Source organism: Protopterus annectens, chromosome 3.part0 (assembly GCF_019279795.1).
Source record: "Protopterus annectens isolate FY-2018-M chromosome 3.part0, PAN1.0, whole genome shotgun sequence".
NCBI classification, from domain to species: domain Eukaryota; kingdom Metazoa; phylum Chordata; order Ceratodontiformes; family Protopteridae; genus Protopterus; species Protopterus annectens.
In genome coordinates this window covers 323,929,713-323,955,152 of record NC_056731.1, presented here as the reverse complement: position 1 = coordinate 323,955,152, position 25,440 = coordinate 323,929,713, and the positions used below count along the sequence as shown (strand labels likewise).

The following is a 25,440-nucleotide window of genomic DNA, read 5'->3' as shown; positions in this document are numbered from 1 at the left end:
GTGAAGGTGCACTGAACTCCAAGTAGCAGCCTCTAAAATATCTTTGGTTGGTACTCCCCTGAGGAAGGCTGCTGAAGTGGATGCTGCTCTGGTTGAATGCGGCCTAATGCCCTTAGGTACTGGCTTGCCATGTTGTGAATAGCAGAAATGAATGCAGTGACCTATCCACTTTGAAATATTCTGCTTTGAGATAGCCATTCCTTGTGATCCTGCAGCAAATACCACTAGTAATTGCTCTGTCTTTCTGAAAGCTTTGTTTCTGTTCAAATAGAAGTGTAGCTGCCTGTGTATGTCCAAAGAATGAAGAATTCTCTCCCCTTTATTCTGTGGGTTTGGATAAAAGGTAGGCAGATGAATAGTTTGGTTAAGGGCCACATTGGACACTACCTTAGGCATAAATGTCGGGTTTGTCCTCAGAGAAAGTCCACAAAGGCGGTGCCTCCACCGACCCTGGAAATTACCGTCCCATTAGCTTGACAAGCCTTATCTGCAAAGCCATGGAGAGGATCATAATGGATCTCATAAATAAAGACATAGGGAACTTGCAGACTTTGGATCCAACCCAGTTTGGCTTTGTCAAAGGCAGATCATGCCTTTTAAACTTGGTTGACTTTTTCGAAACAGTCACCAAGGCCATTGACGAGGGAAAGGCAGTCCATACAGCCTACCTAGACCTGGCGAAGGCTTTTGATACAATACCTCACTCGGGTATCATTGAAAAACTCATCAACTTAAATGTAAACCCATACATTACAAGATGGGTTGCAAACTGGCTGAGTGACAGAACCCACAGGGTCAGAGTTGCTGGCGCCATGTCAGACTCAAAGCCTGTCACAAGTGGTGTCCCACAGGGCTCAGTCCTGGCCCACTCTTGTTTGGCATCTACTTTTCTGAAGTACAAGCAAACACAGGAGGGTTATGGCTGACAAAGTTTGCAGATGACTGCAAACTGGGCCGTAGTTGAAAACACATCCAACACAGATATCCTTCAGAAGGGTCTCACAGAAACGGATAACTGGTGCCAGAGCCATGGCCTAAAGTTAAATGCCAAGAAATGCATAGTCATACCCTTCGGGAAAAATAAGGTTACCCCTAGCTACCATATAGGTGGCAATCCCCTGAACACAGAAGTTATTAGGGACCTGGGAACCCAGGTTGACAGTAGCCTTTCATTCGACACTCATATTGCTAAATTAGTTAGGAAGACCTTCTACATTGCCCACCTTATCATGAAGGGATTCACATCTAGATCAAGGGAAGTCATAGTCTCCCTATACTCATCACTCATCAGACCAATGATCGAGTACAATGCCCCATTCGAATGTATCTGACCCGACACTTGCAGCAGCTGGAGAGGCCACAAAGTTCCTCACCAAAAGGATAAAGGGTCTCAAAAATCTGTCTTATGCTGCCCGACTGAAAGAACTCCAGTTATATTCAGTTGCTTACCGCTTGCTCAGAGGTGACCTATACCTGACATACAAGGCCATGTCAAACCCAGATTTGATGAACATGCTTCATCTCAAAAATCTAGATCCCTCAGAGCCACAAGGGCGGAGACTTAAACCTCGACACGGTTATTAATAGGACGTGCTGGAGGGATAGATTCATCACCCAAAGACTCCTATGCTGTGGAACAAAATCCCGGTTTATGTGAGGCAGAGCACCTCGCTGGCCTTGTTCAAGAGGAATCTTGACCAATGGATGGGAGATCGCAGATACACCCCAGGGGTTACCTCAGTGTCACTGCTCTACAGAGGCACAGCAAAATAATGGGCATAGTTTCTCCAAACTAAAGGGGTGGCGTAAGCCACAAAACTATGGGCTAGGCTTATAAATGCCCTCGGGCAGATAGCCCAGTATGAACCTATGAACCTATGAGAAACCCTGTCTGGATAAAAAATAAAAGGTTCCACAGCCATGAGTGCCTGTAGCTCGGAGACTCGTCTTGCAGAAGTTATTGCTAGGAGCAGAGCTGCAGTGGCTGGCTCAAAAGGAGGCATGGTGAGTTTTCCTAAGACATAATTGAGGTCCTATGCAGGTATTGGTGATCTTCTTGGAGGCCTTACATTTTTGGCCCCTCGGAGGTACTGCCTTAATAAAGGATGAGAAAAGATTGGTGGCTCTGTATTGCAATGAGCCGAAATGGCAGAGGCATGAATTTTTATAGATGAAAAGGATAGGCCCTTGTCCAGCATCTCAGTCAAGTATTGCAAAATCTGAGGAATATTTGGTACAGCTGTGTCAATTCCTTGTGCCTGGTTCCAAGCACAGAATCTCTTCCATTTTCCAGCATAGAATTTTCTAGTACTAGGCCTCCTGGCCTCCAAAATGACATCCATCACCGCTTTAGTGAGAAGTGTGTTTTGTAGGACTACATTATTCGCCATGCTGCCAGATTTAAGGTCTTGATTTGGCTGTGCAGGATCTGATTGTTCTGCTGGGACAGTAGATGAGGCACTTTAGGTAAGGTCTAGGCTGGGCATTGAGACAAGTTTCTTAGGATTGGATACCAGTACTGGCATGGCCAGTCTGGGGCAATCAGTATAATTTTTGGCTTCTCCTGTCTGACCTTTAGGAGTACCTTGGGGAGGAGAGGCACAGGAGGAAAGGCATATACTGTTAAGTTTTTCTAGCTGAAAGATAGGGCACCCACTTTCCATGCTTGTCTGTGATAAGTCCTTGTGCAGAATCTCTGTAGTTGGCAGTTGTGAGGTGAGGCAAATAGATCTATGTCAGGACATCCCCATTTCCTTGTTACCATGCTGAAGACTTGTGGATCCAATTTCCACTCGTGGGGATCCATGAGGTTTCTGCTTAGTTCATCTGCCAGAGTATTTATCTTTCCTGGCAGGAATTGTGCCTGCAGATGTACTTGGTAAGTCAATGCTGTGTCCCACAAAGTCATGGCCAGTCTGCAAAGGGGGCAAGAATGAGTGCCTCCCTGCTTGTTTATATACCACATGGCTGTGGTATTGTCTGTCTTTATCAGTAGTTGTCCTGGATTTAGTAGGTCCTTGAAGGCTGTCAGGGCATTTTGAACAGCTAGCATCTCTTTTTGATTGATATGTAGATGCATTTGGTTTGCGGACCATGTGCCTTGAATACATCTTGCTGCCATGTGGGCTCCGCAGGCATAATCTGATGCATCCGTTGTTAATGTCTGTGTGGCTGGGGGTAGAGTGAATGGCTGTCCCTTGTTCTGGTGACAGGCCTTCACCCACCATCAAAACTCCTGTTGCAGGCAGGGAATAAGAGTAACTATTGTTTCCAGGCTGTGGCAGGCAGGGAATAAGAGTAACTATTGTTTCCAGGCTGTGGCAATGTTGAGTCCAAACACTTTTTAGGTACCACTGAAGTTTCCTCATATGCAGTCTTGCATATGGAATTAGTAGAATGCAGGATGCCATGGAGCCCAAAGCCTGCAGAATTTTTCTTGCAGATAACTGGGCCTTTGTTGCCAACATTTTGAAATAGGTAGTCAGTTGCCTTCGTTTGTCTGGCATGAGATAAGCCATCTGGGCAGTTGTATTTAAGCTTGCACCCAGGAACATTATCTCTTGAGAGGGTACTAGTTTTGATTTCTGTTCGTTGACTGTGTACCCTAGGCATGGTAGTAATCTCTTTACAAACGCCAGATGCTGTAGTAGAATGTCCTTGTTCTCTGCTTGAATGAGGCAGTCGTCCAAGTACGGATATATTTGTATTCCTCTTTGTCTGCAGAATGCAATTACTGGTGCCAGGCACTTTGTGAAGACCCTGGGCGCAGTAGATAAGCCAAAGGGCAGTGCAGAGAATTGGTAGTGCATTGAGCCAGCTTTGAATCTGAGGTATCTTCTGCATGTTTGTCTGATTGGGACATGCAGGTATGCATCTTTTAGATCTAAAGTCAGAAGCCAAGCCTTCTTGCCCAACATGGGCAGAAGCTGCTGTAGAGTCAACATTTTGAACTTTGGAATATCCAGATATGTGTTTAGAATAGATAGGTCAAGTACTGGTCTCCAGGCTTTGTCCTTTCTGGGTACCAAGAACGGTCTTGAATAGAATCCTTGCCCCTGCTCTTGCTCTGGTACTTGTTGAATGGCCCTCATGTCCTTGAGGGATGAGACTTGTTTTTGTGCCACTGCCCTTTGATGTTTTGGCAGGTCTGGCCAACTGTTTGCCCTTGGCAGGGTATGGAAGTGAAACTTGTAGCCTTGACACACTATGTTTAAGACCCATTTGTCCTGGGTTATGTGCCAATTTGGAGAAAAAAGTGCTAGCATTCCCCCTAAAGGTGCTGCCAGAAGATGTGCTTGGCGCAGGCAGGGGAAGTCAGTGGGACTGTTTCCTGTATGGCTATGATTTGTCTTCTCCAGTTTTGGAGGTAGACGCACACCATTGTTTAGACCTGTACGAACCTTGGGGCTGGGATCTACCTCTAGGGCGTCTGTATCTGCCCCTTTGTGGCCTGTCTGACACTGAAAAGGACCAATTCTTTCTAGGCCAGTGTCTGCTAAATCTTGGTGGCTGTACCTGTAAGAAATCCTTGACTCTTTGCATAGATTTAGCTTTGTCCTCCATTTTCTTTAACACCTCTTCTGCTTTAACATCAAACAAAGCATCTTACTATAATGCAGCATCTAATAATTTTGCCTTAACATGATCAGGTAGATTTTGTTCCTTTAACCAAGCATGCCTCCTAAAGACAGAACCCGTAACTGCGGCCCTGCAGGAGGCCTCCAGAGAATCAAAACCACATTGCAAAGTATGCTTTCCAACTCGTTCAGCTGCATGCAATAAATCCTGCATTTCTTTGTTTTCTGCACATTCAGAAATTATCAACATTTTCTGTTTAAGCAGTGACATAATATATTGCTGATATTTGAGCATATGAAACTGAATTTAAAGCCCTTATAGCCAAGGTAGCAGAAGTGTAAATCTTTTTTCCCCATCTGTCCAGTGCCCTAGAATCCCTATCAGAGGAAGTAGGTTTTTTTGCAGTGGAAGCCTCGACCCCTTTGGGACCCCGAGAGATAGTTTCTGGGTCAGCAGCAGGGTTTTTGAAAAGGAATTTATGAGAGTCAGGAACCCTATAGTACCTGTCCGGCTTAACAGGAGCTGGAGGTAAGGAGTCAGGGGTCAGACTGGACTCTGAAAATACATAATCTACAATGTCTAACAGGTGGAATAGCCAGGGGCCTGTGTTGTGGTAGTTAAAGGAAGTCTCTGAGCCTTTTCTTGGATTCAGAATAATCTTGACTCTCCCAGTGGAAATGCTCCCACATGGTATGTAAAGTTTCCACAAAAGAATAATCCTCAGGAAGAGGGGCTGAAGGGATAGATTCTTCAGCATCAGAATCCTCATAGGGAGGAAGAGAGTATTCCTGATCAGAAGAGGAATCAGATGAAATGGAAACCTGATCTGAAGATTCATATTCTGTCTCTTGCCTAGGCCTCTTATCAGGAGGGGGATGGGAACCCCTGATCAAAGTAATTAGGTCTTCGGCCATTTTGAGCATCTGTATTTTAGGCATGGAGGCCTGTCCATGAGGCTGTTGTACTTGTTTCTTTGTCTTTAAAGGTGCTTTAGTCTTTGCCTTAGAAGCTGAAGTCGTTTTAACATAATTGAGTAGGTCTGAAAATACCCTCAGAAGCAGATGCCTGCTCAGTGGCTCCGGACCCATCAGAGGGAATAGTTTCCGAAGGTCCAATACCTTGAGCTTCCAAGCAGCCTGGTCGACTCCACGTGGGTGTCAGTAGCGGCCTGCTAGTCTAAAGTAGCCTTAGAAGCCTAGTCGGTTTTGGACCTCAGATGCCTGTCCTTTTCTTTGCATTTCTTGTGAATTCCGGTAGTCGGATGGCTATCCGACGACACTGTAAAGTTAAATCTCCTGCCAAAATAGTGAAATGCAAAATCGTACCGACGCTTAATAGTGTGTTGGTTAAATCTAGCACAAAACACACAACTAGCAACGTCGTGGTCAGGGCCTAGGCAAGGAATACAGTAAGAATGAAAGTCCTTATGAGGTATTTGCTTCCCACAAGAAATACAATTAACTTTTTCTGACATTGGTCTGGAGCAAGAAAAAATTTTCCCCAACAGGGTACTTAGCTTTTTAGTGAAGACTTCGGATCTGAAATTCGAACACGAAAATCTCAGGAGTAAGCCAACCGGCACTTGCGAACTGCTTGTGCTTCGGGCACTGCGTGGCAAGAAAGACTGAAGAAAATGGCGTCGGCTGCATCTTTTATACCTCTGGCGCACTGACGTCAGGGAAGAGGCGACAGCAACCGACGCCATACCTAGACTTTGGAATTCAGGCCGACTGAGGGTAGCCTGCCAGCAGGATAACCCAATTGTAATGGCTGCAACAGTGAAACACTAAGAACATCCAGGACTGAAGCAGTGAATACACTCAAACATCTACATTTTATGTTAAGTTTACACAACTGTACTATGGTTCTTCGTGCTTCACTGTTGCAGTCATCACATTTGGGTTGATTCTCAAAGCTGAGGAAAAGGGTAGAGGCAGTCAAGAAGACTGGGGGCTGGCTAGGATACCCTGCAAGACTGCAGTGGCAAAGCCTGCTCTGGATTTGGAGAAGAGAGGCAGGAGGTAATGCTTGGTGAAGGTTTGAACAGATGTCCATGTTGCAGCCTCCAGGATGTCCCTGGTGGGGACTCCTCTGAGGTAAGCTGTAGAGGTGGAGATTGCTCTGGTGGAGTGAGTTCTGACCCCCTTAGGGGGAGGCTTCCCATGCTGCTTGTACCAGAAATGGATGCAGTGTGCTATCCATTTGGAAATGGTTCACAGGTTGGTACTAGGCTAACGGCCCTAGGGCCTATACAAGCCTAGCCATAACAATTCCCTGGCTATTTCTTCCCACACTATTTACTTCCATGGACCCCTGTCTAGCAGGGCGACTGATGTGATCCCCGGGGTGAATTTCCTTTCTCCCATCCAATCACCAAGGTTCCTTTTGAAGAGGGCCAAAGAGGCGCTCTGCTTGACATATATGGGCAGTCTATTCCAGAGTCTGGGGAGTCTCTAGGTCAGGAACCTATCCTTCCAGCAGGTTTTGTTTATTGTGATGACAAGGTTTAGATCCCTGGAGCTTGTGGCTGAGGGGATTGGGATTTCTTTAAGTGTAGCATGTCCAACAGCTCTGGGTTTGACATGGCCTTGTATGTTAAGCAGAGATCGCCCCGGGTAGACGATATGCGACAGAGTACAGCTAGATTTTTTTAAGGTGCTCAGCATAGGGCATCTGCTTTAGGCCTGTGATTCTTTTAGTGAGGTATTTCTGTGGCCTTTCCAGTTGTTGCAGATGTCATGAGAGGTACATACCAAATGGGGTGCTGTACTCTATAATGGGTCTAATGAGGGATGAGTACAGTGGGACAATGACCTCCTTTTTTCTGGATGAAAAGCCCTTAGTGATGAGATGTGCCACATAGGATTTCCTGACTGTTGTAGCGATGTGGTTATTATAGGTGAGACCACTGTCCAACTGTGTCCTTAAGTCTCTTATCACACTTGCGGTGTTTAGTGTACTACCGCCTATGTGGTAATTCACGGGTACAAGTTTTTTCCCCAAAGGGGATAACTATACATTTCTTGGCATTGAGCTTGAGCCCATGGCTCTGACACGAAGCATCTGTTTCTGTAAGGCATTTTTGTAGAGTATCCATATCATCTGGGGATTCAATAATGGCTCCCAGTTTGCAGTCATCTGCAAACTTTGTTACCCAGAGTCCCTTAGTGTTGGCCTGTACTTCAGAGAAGTAGATGCCAAATAAGAGAGGTCCCAGGACTGAACCCTGAGGTACTCCACTTGTCTGGAGCTGGATTTGGAGTCCGCTACTTGTGGGTTCTGTCAGTAAGCCAGTTGGCAACCCATTGAGTGACGTAGGGATTAATGCCCAGCTTGGTAAGTTTATCTATGATTCCAGAGCTGGGGCTAGTGTCAAAGGCCTTGGCGAGGTCCAGATAGGCTGTGTGGACTGCCTTACTCTCGTCCACGGCTCTAAGGACGGATTCAAAGAAGTCAATCAGGTTCAGGAGACAAGATTGGCCCTTCATGAACCCAAACTGGGTGGGGTCCAGTGCTTTAAGGTTGCCAATGTCGGTTTATAAGCTCCATGATGATACGTTCCATGGCCTTGCAAATCAGGCTCGTCAGACTGACGGGGCGGTAGCTCCCGTGATCAAGGTGGATCCCCCCTTGTGGAGTGGGATAACTGTAGCTGTACAACACTCAGTTGGCACGAAGCCTGAGGTGAGGGATTGACTAAACATGACACTTGGGTGAGGTGCCAGTTCGTTTTGTAGTTCATGTAGTACACAGCCCGGGATGTCATCTGGTCCCATGGATGCTGCATTTTTAGAATTGGAGTGTGCGTTTTTTTACCTGTGTGGCCATTATTACTGGAATGTGGCAATCTTCCGGTATTGAGATGGACCACTTAGGGGATGAGAGAGGGGGGTGTAGTTGGCACTGAATCGATCTGCCAGGATATTGGCAATATCCTTGGGATCAGTATATTTAATGCCATTCTGTTGTAGCTCAGAGTAGATCTGAGCATTGCCATTTAGATTCTTGACATAGTTCTAGAATGCCTTGTGGATGTCTTTGGAATCTTTGGCAATTTTATTTTCGTCACTAGCTTTGGAGGATTTTAAGAGGGATCTCAACTTCTTACTGAGGCTGGTAAGGGAGTTTTTTGCATCCTGGGATTTTCCTCTCTTCGGCAACAGTTTCTTCCTTTTGTTGTAAAGTTTGTTTATGGCAGGGGACCACCAGATTGGCTTCCTTTTTTTTTGGAGGAGAGCATCTTGGTTCTATGTGGGATGGCACGATTCATGCATGAGTGGATGTGCTCGTACAATGCCTTAGTGTAGGACTCAGTTTTTTCAGATCCTGTCTGCATGGGTGTCATGAAGTTTGTAACTTCTGACTTGAGTAGCATGAAGATGGCTTTGAAGAAGTTTTTTTATGGAGGTTTCCTTACTGGGGGGTGGGGGTGGGATGTGGATGTTAAGGGTGATTAGCTTATGGTCTGACCTGACCAACGAGGGGGTGACCATAGGTGTGGAGCATCAATTTCCCATGTTGGTAATGACCAGGTCTAGGATATTAGAGCCCCTGGTGGGACACTGAATTAGTTGGATCCAGGGCAATGGAATTTACGAATTCCAAGAACTGTTGGAAAAAAAGGTGTTGGTACATGAGCAGTGTTCCAGTTAATGGCAGGGTAATTGAAATCACCCAGTATTAGGGTGTTTGGTTGTATATTAATATTTTCCAGTATGTTTAGAAAGGTGTAGTGAGAATCTTGGGGCATGGTGGGGGATCTGTAGCAAGCTACAATTTGGATTGCAGTCTTACCTAGTGTTAGTTGCACCTGGAGAATTTCAGACTCATTGTGTTGGGCAACTAACCCGGTGGTGAGAATATCCTTGGTGAATATAAACACTCCTCCACCTTTAGTGTTTCGATCCTGGTTTGGTGGCCAAAAAGTGTGGTAAGAGTTGTAGCCTGGTATTGCAGGGGTGCTCTCTGCAGCCTTGAACCAGGTCTCAGTTACTGCACAGATATTGATGTTCTCCATTTTTAGGAGTGCCTCGAGAGAGTGCATTTTGAGGTTTAGACTTCTAGCATTGAGTAGCATTACCTTCAGATTTTGCATGCTTGTACCGGTTACAGTGGTGGTTTTGTCCTTTGAACTTTGCCTAAAAAAGGCACTATAGGGGTGGCAAGAGCCTTAGCCAGTAACCTGAATCCTAGGGGCAACAGGTGTAGACCATCGCTGACAAAGCATCGTGGTCTGTCGATCATGTCGTCCCAGGCAGACAGATACTGGATCCCCTTTGAATGATACCAGAAGCTTGGCCAATTTTTGAAGTCAATCATTTTGCCCTTATATTGTGGTATCATTCTGGGCGAAGGCGGGATGTTACTCAGGGCTAGCGTCATAACCTGCCTGGGCCACATGATCAGAGAGCTCTTCCACGTCTTTTCATGTAGTCCAAGGAGGTACGTCTCAAGTCATTCACTCCAACATGGACAAGAACTGTCATATTTGTACTTGTTGTGGAGTGACTTGAGTGCATGAGTTATGTGGCGGATCCTGACACCAAACAGGCAGCTCACTGTAATTTTCTCCTTGTTCAGCCTGGTGAGCGGGACAGCAGTGTGCCTGACTATTGAGTCACCTATAACTAAAGTGTTAGGTACGTTATCTTGCCTTAGGGGCTGCTGCTGGGTGGCACACTGGTGTTGTGAGCTATGTGACACTTTGGTTGTGAATGGTGCTTGTGTTTCAGCTTCGGAGGTCCTTGTTGCTTGGGCAGGTTACAGTTAAGGGCCTCCGCATATGTGGATTTAGTGTTGCTATGTGTGTGCATTGGTGGTGTGAGTTTAGAAGGGCTATGTGTTGCTTGAGGTGTAGTGCGGGTGTTAACCTTCTCCTCTTGACTGACTAGCACAATCTTGGGTGGAGAGTGCTTTGCTTCCAGTTTGGCTATGTAAGTGCATCTCTCACAGGTTGTAGTGTTGGGTGATAGGAGGAGAGGGTTATCTGTGTACATGAGGTAATTGCTGCATTGTCCTAGTATGCCCAGATTCACCGGGGGAAATCAACTGAAGCTGACGCTTGGACATGCCTGGTTTGGTGCTTTTTTTTTTTTTTTGAAAAGTACAGGAGCTGCTTTCCCTTACCTTAGCAAGGTACTTCACAATTATAGGCCGTTTAGTGCCTATGATTAATTTCTCCTTATTAATAATGGTTTGCTTGGATATGGCTTTGCCCTCTTCTCCTGCGGGAAAGCTGACTAACAACTTATCAGTCTTTGAATGATTTAGACCTGTCTAGATGGAATCTGAGCTGTCTGTGCACATCTAGAGAGTGCAGTATTCTTCCCCCCTTATTTTGTAGGCTAGGGGAAAAGGTGGGCAAATGAATGGATTGGTTGAGACACACACTGGACACCACTTTTGGCATGAAGGATGGGTTAGTCCTGAGGGAGACCCTGTCAGCATGGAAAATGAAGGGCTCTACAGCCATTAGTACTTGTAGCTCAGATACTCTTCTTGCTGAAGTGATGGCCAGAAGCAAGGTTTTCTTCCATGAGAGAAATTAGAAGTTATGTACTCACCATAACGTTCCATCTGAGTAGGTGTATTCATTTGTCTGCAACCTGTGGGGTTATGGATCCGATATCGGATCCGAACCGGCATGGTTTTCCAGCTATGGATCCAAGCTCTCCGCTCCTCCCCTCACCCATAATGCCCTGCTCTACCCTCATGACCTCAGATCGAGTTTGCCAACAGCAAGAACACCCTGAAAAGGGTAACACATAATATGCAGGAAACTGAAAGGCCAGGGGGATAGGAGGGCGGGATGGTTGCAGACAAATGAATACACCTACTCAGATGGAACGTTATGGTGAGTACATAACTTCTAAATCTGAAGTAGGAGATTCATTTGTCTGCAACCTGTGGGACAGAGTCCCCAGCTACCTGAATCTTGGGCGGCCATCATGGAAGGATATTCCGAGCACCGGAGCCAAATGATGCTCTACCCCTAGATGCAAGATCCAACTTATAGTGGGAAATAAAAGTATGAGATGAAGCCCACGTGGCTGCTGCACAAATATCATCTAGAGGAATCCTAGCCTTGAAGGCTGCCGAGGTAGATACTGACCGAGTTGAATGGGCATGTACACCCTCCGGTGCGGGCCTTCCTGAAGCTTGATAAGCCAATAAGATGCACTGTGAAATCCAGCGAGACAGAGAAACTTTAGAAATTGGCTTGCCCAAATTAAATTTAGCAAAGGAAATAAACAACTGGTCGGATTGCCTATGACCAGCCGTTCTGTTTAGATAAAATCTAAGTTGCCTGTGGACATCTAATGAGTGAAGCTTGTGTTCACCTTTGTTTTCATATTTAGGGAAGAAAACAGGGAGGTTAATGGACTGATTAATGTTTGCTTCAGAAGCAACTTTAGGAAGAAAGGACGGGTTGGTCCTGAGGTAAACACGGTCCGGATGAAATACCAAGTAAGGAGGTTTAGCTGATAATGCTTGAAGCTCTGAAACTCTCTTGGCCGATGTAATGGCTACCAAAAAGGCTGTCTTGTAAGACAAGAATTTGAGATCCACCGTAGCCGCTGGTTCGAAAGGGGGGCGGTCAAGGCCTGGAGAACCAAAGAGGTCCCAAGGAGGAACCGCTTGTTTTACAGGGGGCCTGAGAAGAAAAGTACCTTTAAGGAAAATTTTACACAACTTGGCTGACATAAGAGGATTAGAGTCATGTCCAATGTGATAATGAGAAATTGCCGCCAGTTGTACTTTGACTGTGGAACTGCTGGCACCATCGTTAAAAAGAGTGGTTAGAAAGTCAAGCACTAAGGGGAGAGGAACCGTGAAGGGATTCAGGCCTTGTCGCTCCGCCCACAAAGAAAACCGTTTCCACGTGCTGCGGTAGACTTTCCTAGTGGACGGTTTATGAGCTGCCACCAGTATTGCCTTAACAGGTGACGAAATACCGGGAGTCCTAATCAAGAGTGGAACTGGAGCAGCCAAGCGGTCAGCTTCAGGTTGTCCAGGTTCGGAGGAGGTATGCAGGATGGATGGGTTATCCGATCCGGAATGGGATCTAGAATCCAAGGAGGATTCACCGAGTGAGACCTTAGAAGGGGGAACCAGATCTGTAGAGGCCAGAACGAAGCAATGAGAATCATTCTGCAACCCACCCTAGAGGCTTTCTGAAGAACTTGGAGCATCAGAGGCAAGGGTGGATAAGCGTAAAGAAGACTGGGTGGCCAAGCATGCACCAGAGCGTCTCTTGGAGAACCTCCTGGAGGGGGTATCAGAGCGAAAAAACTGTCGCACTTGGTGTTTGAGGGAGAGGCAAAAAGATTGCATGAAGGAGTTCCCCACCGTGCGAATATGCGTTCCGCTACTTGAAAATTGAGAGACCACTCGTAAGGGGTCAGAATGGTGCGACTGAGCTTGTCCGCTAGGATGTTGGACCGACCCGGAATGTGCGTTGCTATTAGAAAGCGGTTGGTGGAGATTGCCCATTCCCAAACTCTCATGGCTTCTCGACAAAGGGTAAGACCTTGTTCCCCTTGCTTGTTGATGTACCAGACCACAGACATGTTGTCCGATTGAATCGCAATTGTTCCCAAGGGAAGAAAGTCCTGAAGTGCTAGCAACGCTAAGAGCACTGCTCTCATCTCTAGAACGTTGATATGCAGTAAGGTCTCTGTATCGTTCCACGTGCCTTGGACGGTCCGGCCATAAAATGCCCCCACCCGAGGCGGGAGGCGTCCGTGGTCACCGTGGCGAGGGGGGGAGAAGGACAAAATGGGCGGCCTCCGTGGAGATCTGGAGAGTGAAGCCACCACAGGAGGGACCGCTTGCAAGCCTTGCTGATCGCAATGGGATGATGCATAGGGAGAGCAAGGTATGACCACTGTACTAAGAGAGTCCACTGGAGGATGCGCATATTGAGCCTGGCAAGAGGGAGAAGTGCTATAGCAGACGCCATGGACCCTAGAGCCCTCAGGACCAACTCCGCGAACAGAACTTGAGTGGAGAATGGCCCGCACCTGGAGCTGCAGATTTTGAACTCTGTCCGCAGTGAGGAAGGCTCGTAAACTCCTTGTTTCTAGCCTGGCCCCTATAAAATCTAAGAGCTGTGTGGGCGCCAGGTTGGATTTCTTTGTATTTATTGTAATGCCCAGAAAGGGAGCAAGATGGAGAAAGGAGTCTCGCGCCAATAATAGTAGATGCCTTGTTGGGGCGGTAAGAAGCCAGTCGTCCAGGTAGGGAAAGACCTGCACCCCCTGAAGCCTCAGGTGGGCTGCTACCACTGCTAATACTTTGGTGAACACCCTGGGGGCTGTGGTGAGACCAAAGGGAAGGACCCGGAACTGGTAGTGACTGGCTCCCAGCCGGAAGGGGAGGAACCTCCTGGAGCGCCTGTCCATCAGGATGTGGTAGTACGCATCTTTGAGGTCTATAGAGCACATCCAGTGATTTTCTCCCAGAAGGGGGAGAATAGACTGCAGAGTGACCATTCGGAATTTTTCCTTGGGGACTGCCAGATTCAAGAGAGAAAGGTCTAGAATTGGTCTTAGTTCCCCCGTCTTCTTTGGCACTAAAAAGAACCTGGAGTAGAACCCTGATCCGATCTGGTCTGGGGGACGGGCTGGATGGCTCTTTTCTTTAGCAGATGGCCAATTTCTGCCAAAGCGGCCTCCCGTTGACCGGGTGGAACGTCTGGGAGGGACTTCAACTTTGGAAAGTGAAGAAAAGGGATGCGGTATCCTCTGGATATGATTTGGAGAACCCAGCGGTCTGATGTTATGGACTCCCATGCCGCTAGGTGCCCCGAAAAACGTCCCCCGACTGCCTCCAGAGTGGAGCAGCTGGGCAACCCCTCAGGGTTGCTGCGTGGGCCGTTCAGAGAAAGGTTCTCTGGACCTGAAGTTTCTGGGAGCCCCTCTGCCTCTAGGGCGGCGTCCTCCCTGTCCTCCTCTACCACGGAAGGACTGGTTGTCCGGAGCAGGCTGGGACTGCTGCGACTTCCGGAACCACATCTTCTTCTGACCCTTTTGGTTCCTAGAGTAGGGCCTCTGGGGTGCAGAGAAGCGGATTCCGACGGCAGACAGCGTCTTCCCGTCCTTCTCGCTCTGGGTCAAGGTTTCATGACGGTTTTGCCAAAGAGGGCAGAACCATCGAAGGGGGCATTCGCAAACGACGCTTTGAAGGGCTCAGAAAAATCGCAGTGACGGAGCCAGGCCTGACGTCTAGTGACTAGGCCTGCCCCTGCGGCTCTAGCGGCGCCTTCCGTAGCGTGGGAGAGTAGCCGCATAGAGGTATTAGAAACTGATCTAAGAGTGGCCATGCGGGTGGAGTGCAGAACCCTGTCCTCCTCCGACATGGACTCTGGGGGAGATGCAGCGTATTCTTTAATGAGATCTCGCTGCATCCTAATGACGTGTGCCAGGTAGTTCAGCGCCCTTACCGAGAAGGTCGCTGAACTAAACATCCGCTTCCCCAAGCGGTCCATCATCCGAGACTCCTTGCTCGGGGGATGGACTGAGGGACTCTCCTGAGCAAGTTCCCTCTTGGTGGCCGCCGCCGTCAACATGGCATCTACCGGAGGCCCCTTACTCCAATGGGCACGGTCGGACGGTGGGCTGAGGATCCTATCGGGCCTCTTAGGAATTGTCTTCACGTTGTCCGGTTCCTTCCACGCCCTGGTGGTAATGAGGTCCACCAGGGGGTCGGCAGGAGGGGACACCCAAGAAGTAGACGGGCCCGCTTCAAATGCCTCCAAGAACACGGACTCGTCCGAGTAAGACTTGGGGGCAGACCACCCCTCCTTATACGGAGCATTTCCATGATGTCTCCAAATGAGACATCCTCGGGGGGTGACTGTGGGGAGCCTTCCCCTTCCTCCAAGTCCGTGTCTTCCGTGAGAGACTCGGGGGAGTCAATGTGCCTCCTTTTGCACGTATGCTTGCGAGGAACATCCTCTGGGGGGCTGTCAGAGGACTCCTCGCAAGCAGCAACTTGTTCCATTAGAGCAGCTTGGGGCACAGAAGCGGGCTGTCCCAAGGGCCGGATGGTGGAAGCCTGGCCCAGTGCAGAGGGAGCGCGGGACGGAGCCGAAACAAGTGCCGGGGGTCCGGAGACCCTCAACAGGGCCCTCTCCACTACATCAAACGCCGAAGGGGAGCCGACCTCGACCAAAGGATCCGACAATTGGCTCCCCTTCGGATCCGAAGAGTGGATCGGAGCCGGCGCCGAAGCGCTCGGATCCGAAGGGACAGTGCGCTCCGACACAGATGGCGCCGAAGGAGCACTGATCCCCCGGATCCGAGGCTCTGATCCAGGCTCCGAGAGGTCGGATCCGATGCACTCGAGGGCAGGGTCGGATCCAAAGTACTATCGGCGCCGACCCACCCCCGGCTCCGAAGCTGCTCGGCTCCAGCTGCTCCGAACCCGGATAGTGGGTCGGAGAAGGAGCAATCGGTTTGAAAAAGGGTGTTGAGCTCCCCCCCAGAGGGGGGGGGGGGAGGCAAGAGCACTCCCATCTGCATCTGGGCCTGGATGAACCTTCTCATCATCCGGTCCAGATCAGCATCCGAAAGGCTATAAGTGGATCTCGACGAGGCTACCGAGGTAGGCCTGGAGTGCCTCCTCGATAGCCTCGACGGAGATCGGGTCTCCTCCTCCTCAGGTCCCGGTGAAAAACACACTGGAGACCGGAGCCGAGAAGGAGACCGAGCCGACAACGGAGCCGGGGGAGAAGCCCGCTTGGCTGGCGGGGCCGAAACAGAGGTCTCGGCCCGCCGCTTATGGTGCTTCTCCCTCCGGTCCCTTTTCTTAGCATCCCTCTCCTCCGAACCAGAAACGGGAGGTTGAGTCCCAGGAGGAGGAGGGGGTGCCGCAGAGGGGATAACCGTAGGCATGGTTACTCCCGAAGGAGCGGAGGCCGGAGCCGAGTCCGGCGGTAAAAGGCCAGAACAAGCTTGGACCTCCGCTGCTTCAATGCCCTGGGGTTGAACCCTGCACAAATGGAACAACCAGATGTGAGGTGTTCAACCCCCAGGCATCTAACACCGAGTGTGGCCATCAGCTGGGGAAAGCTTATGGCCACACTCGGAGCATTTAGAGAAGATAGATTTGGGTTGGTCTGCCATCCCAATCTAACCCAGAAGTTACTAAAACTAAAAGTAACTAAACAACAAAAATACACTCACAGGCCCAACACACACACACTACGCCAACAGCGAGGGGAGGGATATAACTTTTAGATTAACTCTAAAAAGTAAATATATCAAAGGAGGAACCTACACTTTCACACAAAAAATCAATAACAACTTTAAAATTCTGAAATTTAACACTTAAACTAGCACTTAGCTTGAGAGCTTGAGAAACAAATCCAGTCACCATGCGCGGCAAACGTGATCTGGGGTCATGAGGGTAGAGCAGGGTATTATGGGTGAGGGGAGGAGCTGAGAGCTTGGATCCATAGCTGGAAAACCATGCCGGTTCGGATCCGATATCGGATCCATAACCCCACAGGTTGCAGACAAATGAATCTCCTACTTCAGATCTTTAATTCTGCTGAAGCTACTGGTTCAAAGGGGGGCAGAGTGTAACACAAAGAGAAGGTCCCATGCTGGGGTAGGTGCTCCTGTGGGTGGCCTCAAGTTGTTAGCCCCTCTGAGGAACTGTTTGATGAATTGATGTGAGAAAAGAGGTTGCTCAGTGCTGAAATGAGCAGAGATAGCAGAGGCATGACTTTTAATAGAGGAAAAAGAAAGACCAGTGTGTAGTAAGTCAGCTAGGTAATCCAGGATGACAGGTAGGGAGGGCTTTGCAATATCGGCTCCCTTATCCTGGATCCAGGTGCAGAAACATTTCCATTTGTCAGCATAAGACTTTCTAGTGCTAGGGCGTCTGGCCTAACGTACGACATCTGGAACCTGTTTACTGAGATTATCAGCTTGTACAGTGGTCAGGGAATAAGCCAGGCTGCCAAACCGAGGGTCTGCAATTGGGGATGGATGAATTCTCCTTCCCTCTGGGTCATTAGTGTTGGGATCTGAGGGAAATACCATGGTGGCAGAGGGACAGGCTGCGCAGCAGTGGGTACTAGTGCTGGCGTGGCCAGTCTGGGGCAATCAGGACTGCTCTTTGTAGAATATGAACAGCCAAAGCATGTGTTTGAGGGAATTGAGTATGTGACAGTCTGTATGTATTAAAATGTACTGTGAACTTTGAATGAACTCTGAGCAATGGAAAAATACTAAAAACAAGACTCTGCTTGAAAGCAGGAAATGTGCCTTATATGGGAGTGTGTCCGATTTTCTTTCTCTGCCTAGAGATATGATGATGCGAACTGCCTCATGTTTACGGGTAAACCTTTAATTGGTTAATTGCCCTGTATAATCTAATAGGTTAATTTTTATATTTTTGTACTGTCAGCAATATCACCGGTACATAAGCTTGTTTATTCCTTTGTTCTGGGAGTCTCCCTGGTGCTTCCCATGAGGCTCCCACACGTGTGCACTGTACATAATAAAAAACACTGAAAGAGAGAAAGAACTATTTGTCTTCATTTTCAAAGTATTGTGTAATGTAACACCTTGTTTTTTCCTCCTTTATTCTGAGCAGTACCCTGGTAGTGAGAGGAAGTGAGAGAAATGCATAGACAGAGTGGCTGACCCACTAGAAAGATACAGCATCCACTTTCCAGGCCCTGCAGTGAGGCTCCCTGGTGCAGAACTTGCTGAGCTGATGGTTGGAATGAAAAGCAAAGAGGTCTGCCTTTGGGGTGCCCCATTTCTGAGTTAGAAGGGTGAAGGGTACTTTGATTTAGCTGCCACTCGTGTGGGTCCAAAAGATTTCTGCTCAAGTTGTCTGCCAGAGAGCCTGGCAAGAATTGTGTAACAGGTGTAGTTGCATGGCTGAGGTTGTGTGCCAAATGGTCATGATGAGCCTGCAGAGAGGGTAGGAGTGAGTCCCTCCCTGCTCGATGTTGATACATCACTGTGGTGTCTGTTTTGATCAGTAGAGCCCCTGGGGAGAGAAGGGGTCTGAAAGCTGTCAATGCGTGCTGGACAGCTAACATCTCTTTTTGGTTGATGTGCAGATGTATTTGATGTGGGCTCCATTGGCATACTCTGATGCATCTGTGGTGAGGGTCTGAGTGGTGTGGGGTGGTGAGAAGGGTAGTCTCTTGTTGTGGTAGCATGCTGCTGCCCACCAAAGGAAATCTTTCCTTAGACATGGTATCACTGGTAAAAGAGTTTCCAGGTCTTGAGAGTGTTGACACCAAAGGCTTTTTAGATACCACTGAAGTTTCCTCATATGCAGTCTGGCACATGGAATGAGTAGAATGCAAGATGCCATGAACCCCAGAGCTTGCAGGATTTTCCTTGTGGATAACTGAGGTCTGGTGGCTAGTTGAGAGAAATAGGCTGCCCCGTAAGTTTGCTTTTCTGGTGTAAAGAATGCCATCTGGGATGCTGTGTCCAGGCTTGCTCCCAGGAATATAACTGTTTGGGTGGGTACTAGTTTGGATTTCTTTTCGTTGACAGTGTACCCTAGGGAAGTCAGTAAGTCCTTTACAAAGGCCAGGTGCTTGAGCAGCTTTTTCTGTCTGCCTGAATTAGGCAGGCAACTAATTTTGGGTACATTTGAATATTTCTTTGCCTGCAAAAAGCAATGGCGGGAGCCAGGCATTTTGTGAAAACTCTGGGAGCAGTAGATAAGCCAAAAGGAAGTACAGAGAACTGAAAGTGTAGAGATCCTGCCCTGAAACTTAGGTATTTCCTGCATTATTTCCTGATTGGGATGTGTAGATAGGCCTCTTTTAGGTCTAGGGAGGCTAGCCAGGCATCCTTGGAAAGCATAGGTAGTGGTTGCTGAAGGGTGAGCATTTTGAATTTTGGTATCACCAGGAAGGTGTTTAGAATGGATAAATAGAGGATGGAGCACCAGGTGCCCTCTTTTTCTGGGTACCAGGAAGAGCCTGGAGTAGAAACCTTGGCCTACATGTTCTGCAGGAACGTGTCCCTCATGGAGAGCAGGGACTGAGAGCGAAAATATCTAGCTACAATAAGGGCCTGACGACGTATATATCTGGCATTGAGCAAAGCTCTAAAGTGACAGTGGGGGGCGTCGTGGTCTGGGCCTAATAAGCAAGTGACGCAGCAAGAATGAAAGTCTCGGTGTGGTATTTGCTTTCCACAGGCGAGACAATTGGTAACTTTTTCTGACATTGGTTAGAGTAAGAAAAAAGGATCCCAAACGGGCTACTTAGCTTTAGAAGACTTCAATTCGGAAAACGAAACTCAGGTAGCGGCCGACCGGCACTCATGCGAACTACTTCTACTTTGGGCTCCTCAACAACAAAGACTGATGTAATGGCGTCCGCAACTTACTTTATACTGACAACCTGACGTCAGTCCTGAAGCAACAGCATCCAATGCAAACATATTAAGCCTCTAGTATTCGGGCCGACTGAGGGCTACCCTGGCAGGGATAACCCAAATGTGATGAGTGCAGCAGTGAAACACAAAAAACATCAGGAGAGTTAGGAATTCAAATAAGGTAACTTGCTCTAATAGAAGGCATACATTTACCATCCTCAAATTGTATGGTTAAATACTCCAGCCGTTCTGACGTCAGAGAGGAGGCGACTCCGGCCGATGCCAGACCCAGACTTTGGAATCCGGCCGACCGAGGGCTGCCTGAGGCAGGACAACCCATATGTTATGACTGCAGTTGCATTCTTGAAGGACATCCTAGCATTTATTATAATGCAGAGAAACATACAGCAGTAAATGGAGTGAGGCGAGAGCTCATGACAAAAGCACACACACCAGTGTCAAGTAGACACTAAGAAGCCAGAAAAATGAAAGGCTCTACCCAATGACTAAGTTCATACTACAAACTTAATATCTACAACACTGGATTAATTCAATGGCACAGACCCATAAAACAATCACCAATGAGGATGACACTGTCAGCTGAGATGGAATAACCAAGGACAGCTAATAAAGGAACTAGTAAACTTTAGTGACTTCACTGACCTAACTGGAGTGAACAAATAAGCGCTACTTCATTCTTCATGTCAGTGTCTAATCTACTTACATGTTACAGGGATGGGGGCAGTCCATGCCTGAACGCTTCTTACCACACAGTTCTCCACAGCTGTGAGGTATTTCATTCCGATTCCATTCTGGGTTTGTCACCTTCCCTAAAAATAGAAAAAGTACAGGTTTGTGCCAAAAATAAACTAAGTTTTAGAAAGGCAATAAACAAAGCCACTGCAAATCAAATTCAGAGAAAATGTTATTACTTTTTTCAAAGTTAATTTACTGCAACTGGACTATAACTTATTTTAATACCACTATCATAGTCATACATGAAAATAGTAGTCATTCCACTGAGATTATCCAAAATGGAAACCATCAATAAAACCGAACATGTGCAAAAAATCTAGAAACAGAAACTGAAAAAATACATGTGCATGCATGGCTAGGCTCAAGATCTTACTTTCTTCCCCAAACTTACAGGCAGCTGTTTAATCATAAAGATTTCCTCACTTTATGCCTCACAAGCATGTGAACTGCTAAAATGTACAAGTGTAGTTTACTTAGAAAATGCTGAGCAATCAACATTTACAAAGATCACAACAGTCTATACTACAGAGACAGATTTTGCCAGACTGCAATTAAATGTTTAAACTAGTATGACTATAACGTACAAATCCTAAATGAAGTCCATCCCAGAGTTCTGCCATTGCTTTCAGCCTATAACATGGATTGAGGAACCCCTCGCAGTATGACTGCCACCATCTTTACTGAAAGGCTGTTCCAGAAGAATAAGGAATGCTTTCTCACATCTTTCCACTTTTCCCAATACAACCACACAATGTGGGTATTCTAGTTGCAATTCATATCTCATTTTTTTTTTTCACTTTGATTTCCTGTTATCCCCACACACACAATCTTTAAAAAGCAACCTCTTTCTGTAGCATTTACTGAGCAATTTAACAGGTTGTGGCCAACTGACAGATCGCGGCATATAACTGTACTCAAAACACTACTGGGGGGGGGGGGGGCTGCAGTTTCCCAGAATGGTCTCTTGCAGCAGTTATTTTTCCCACAATGAGGTAGGCTGTCCAGACACTATGGTTTGTACTTGACGTTAAGACATCAGCCATTGCAATATATGTAGACCAAGCACCATTAAAACACACAAGGACATGTACTTTAGAACCCTGAGGTACTGTATTCCTTTAACAGATTAAGAAGAGAGAAAAATGTTGTGCAAGTTGCTGAATCTCTATTTTAAGGAATACCTTCATTTGAACAGTCTGAGGACTCACAAAAAAGGTTACCATTTGAGATGGGGACGGGAAAATTATTTTTTTTTCCAAAAAAAATCATCATTAAGAAAAAAAACTGATTGCAAGAACAATTAAACCACAACAAATATCATTTCACAATTGTGTCACACTGTAAAAACTCCATAATCCCCTGTACTGTTATAAAATATCAACTGGCCAGATCTTCTTAAAGTTTAGATCAGAGTCCTTGGAAAAAAAACAAAAAACTCCCCAGTTATGTCATTGGATTAGCAAAGGAGAAAATCACATTCCTGTCCCATACTCATGGAGAAGATTAACCATGTAAAAAGCAAACATGCCAATAAGTGCAACAGAAAAGTTACTGACATTAACATACAAATATCCTAGCCAGCAGTTAGAAAAATTCAAATGTGTAATATTTCTACGGCACAAGTCAGACCTATGGAATAGCAAGTGGTCTCATGCACTGAAAAGCCACTTAGAAAAGATGGAATAGATGGGACAACTCGGTCAATAGCAATCTGTCACTGAAAGTGAATTACGGTGCTGCACTAATACCATCTGAAGACTTAGAAAAGAGGATGGCTGCAGATTTTGGGCTACTTACTCAGTTCTGGGCATCCACTAACATGAAAGGGATCAAACAGAAATGTGTGAAAGCTGTAACTTATAATATGTAGGAAAGCAGTTTGGCACAGATGTGCTGGATTCGATTCCAAAAGACTTATTTGATTTGTGTGACCTTAAGCAAATAATTTTAACCAGAAACAGCTCCCATCCTGAGCATGAAAGTGGCCCATGCAGAACAGTGCTCTATACCAAATAGACACTTCTTTTCTTTTTGGCTGCTGTCTGGTATCCACAGGCGACAAAAAAGATGATCAAAAACACAGAATACATTTTGATAAAAAAAGCTTCCTGCTGCAAGGTTACAGCAGCTAGCCTCGATGTCACTCACAATAAGGTGAACAATGGGATACATTGCAGGTTATGAGAGCAAAGCCCATTTAAGAAGGGAATTAGTGTTCATAAACCATTTCATCATTTGGCCAAGCTTCAAGCACAAAGTGTTAGCATCTTCAGACCAATGGCTTAAAAGAAGAACTTAAGCTCACGTTCATGGAAACGTCCACACTGAATACCAACTAGAAACTACGGCAAATATATTTCAGAAGCTCACATCTCCAGAAAACACAACAAAACAGAATACTTTAGTAGCAAAAAAAAAAAAAAAAAATTTAAAACATTAATGGCCAACTTGTGGCTTCACCAGATACAGGAGACCTAGACAGAATACTACACATTTCATGGAATAAGTCAGTTACACAAGTAGAAGATACAAGTACTCCAGAAGCACCACCTTCATAATGCTGTAATTTAGCTTTTTTTGTGCAAAGGTATGGCACTACATTTAACTTACCACAAAAACATGTGTAAGAACTAGGGACCCGTGCAGAAACATTCTGGCAAGCAGGACATCTCCATCCATCATTTCCCTCTGCTGGAAGAAAGGAAATAAAAATAAATACACAACAGTCTACATATACAAAATGCAATATTTAAAATTTTGTTAGTTGCGTCATAATGGTGGTACAGCTGACAGGAAAATGAAACATGCAAAAATTGTTTATCTACAGGCCATTTATACAGATGTAAGCAGACATCTGAACAGTCATCATATCAAAGCAGTCTTTGAGGGTTGTCACCTGGGTAGAAATTCCAAATACCACCTCAGCAGGTCATGTTTTCTTGATCTTAAATCTCCATGCTCCTCTTATCTTTACACCAGGGACAGGTGGACTATGAGACAATAATTGGAGCTGCACAAAAAAAAAAAATTCAGCATATAAAAAAAATTTAAATACTTACACATGGAACTTCTACTGCTGATTATTTCAACAGTAAAAGTGGGTATAGTGAAAGGGAGGGTAAAATACACACAATGCAGAGAACATTCATGAAGAGTAAACAATACGAGCTCTCATATCTTATATGATGCACCCTTTACAATAACAAAAGTTTAAAATCTCAGGTCCCACAATAAAGTCCTGAAATGGGAAGACCGACTGGCCACAAATCTGGACTTGGTGGAAGTCAGATCGCCATTTTCCAGAATATTCTCTTTCCCCAACTTGTGATTATCTCATAGCTTGTGTCCAAGTTCAGTGGAGGACAGTTTGTCCCCAAGATATCTCGAAGTGCAGAGGGCTTGCTCCTCAGCAAAAAAACAAGCTTAAAGGAGAAGAGTAAGATATGATGCTCTTCTCCTGCAATTTTATTCCCTCCCACCACAGTGTCTCGGAATCAGAGTGCCAAGATTTCATTAGGGAGCCCTTTACAAAGGGTTGACACCTGGGCAAAGCAGAAGTTAGTATTGTTCAAATCCCTAAAAATAAGATAAAAAAATAAATAAAGCAGGATCCAGATGGTAGAAATCAGCAGAAAGTACAGTTGTGTACACTTACCATAAATGTAGAGGTTAGAGTGTATTCACTGTTGCAGTCCTCGCATATGGGTTATCCGGCTGCTGGTAGCCCTCAGTCGGCCCGAACACCAGAGTCCTTGGTATATGGCGTCGGCTGCCGCTGGTTGTAAAACTGATGTCAGTACGTCAGGTATAAAGGGAGGCAGCCGACGCCATTTCCTCAGTTTTTCTTGCCTCAACTGTCAGGAGCCCCCAAAAAAGGCTAACCCAGGAATGGTGGCACCTTGGACACGTCATACAAAAAAAAAACTCTACAGTCTGTGCCTTAGGAAAAAAGGGGGAATGGAGGGTGGGAAACTAGGACTGCAACAGTGAATACACTCGAACATCTACATTTATGTTAAGTGTACACAACCGTACTATTCTCTTCGTGTTTCATTGCTGCAGTCCTCGCATATGGGTGGATTCCTTTTAGATCTTGAGAATGTTGACACCATAGGCTTTTTAGATACCACTGTAGGTTTCCTCATACGCAGTCTTGCATATGGAATTAGGAGAATGCAGGAGGCCATGAACCCAAAGGCTTGCAGTATTTGTCTTGCAGATAGCAGGGTCTTTGTGGCCATTAGTTTGAAGTAAGCTGTCAAATGAACTTGTTTCTCTGGCCTGAGGAAAGCCATCTGGGAAGTTGTGTTCAAGCTTGCTCCCAGGAATATAATTTATTGGTAGGGTACAAGATGTGATTTTTTTTTCGTTTATGGTGTACCCCAGAGAAGTTAGCACCTTTTGTACAAACGCCAGATGATTCAATAGTATGTCCTGACTTTCTGCCTGAATTAGACAATTTCCAAATATGGGTATATCTGAATATTTCTTTGCCTGCAAAATACAATGACTGGAGCTAGGCACTTTGGCTTATCTACTGCGCCCAGGGTATTCACAAAGGGCAGTGCAGAGAAGTGATGGTGCATGAAACCTGCTTTGAAGCATAGGTATCTTCTGCAAGAAGCCTTGATTGGGATGTGCAGGTAGGCTTCCTTTAAATCCAGTGTTGCCAACCAGGCATCCTTGCCTAGCATAGGAAGCAACTGGTGAAGAGTTAGCATCTTGAATTTTGAGATCA

The 25,440-nt window shown here is 46.4% G+C and overlaps 1 protein-coding gene across 1 annotated transcript in view; it reads right to left on the bottom strand.

Annotated features, from left to right (window-relative positions):
- The window catches only part of NFX1 (nuclear transcription factor, X-box binding 1), a 1,622,551-nt gene that overhangs the window by 1,563,484 nt on the left and 33,627 nt on the right, over nucleotides 1–25,440 (bottom strand). Inside the window, exons 3-4 of the mRNA XM_044065583.1 lie at nucleotides 23,313–23,393; nucleotides 20,671–20,776 (exon numbers count right to left, since the gene is read on the bottom strand). Of these exons, the coding sequence (XP_043921518.1) occupies nucleotides 20,671–20,776; nucleotides 23,313–23,393 (187 nt within the window). The remainder of the gene's footprint in view (nucleotides 1–20,670; nucleotides 20,777–23,312; nucleotides 23,394–25,440) is intronic.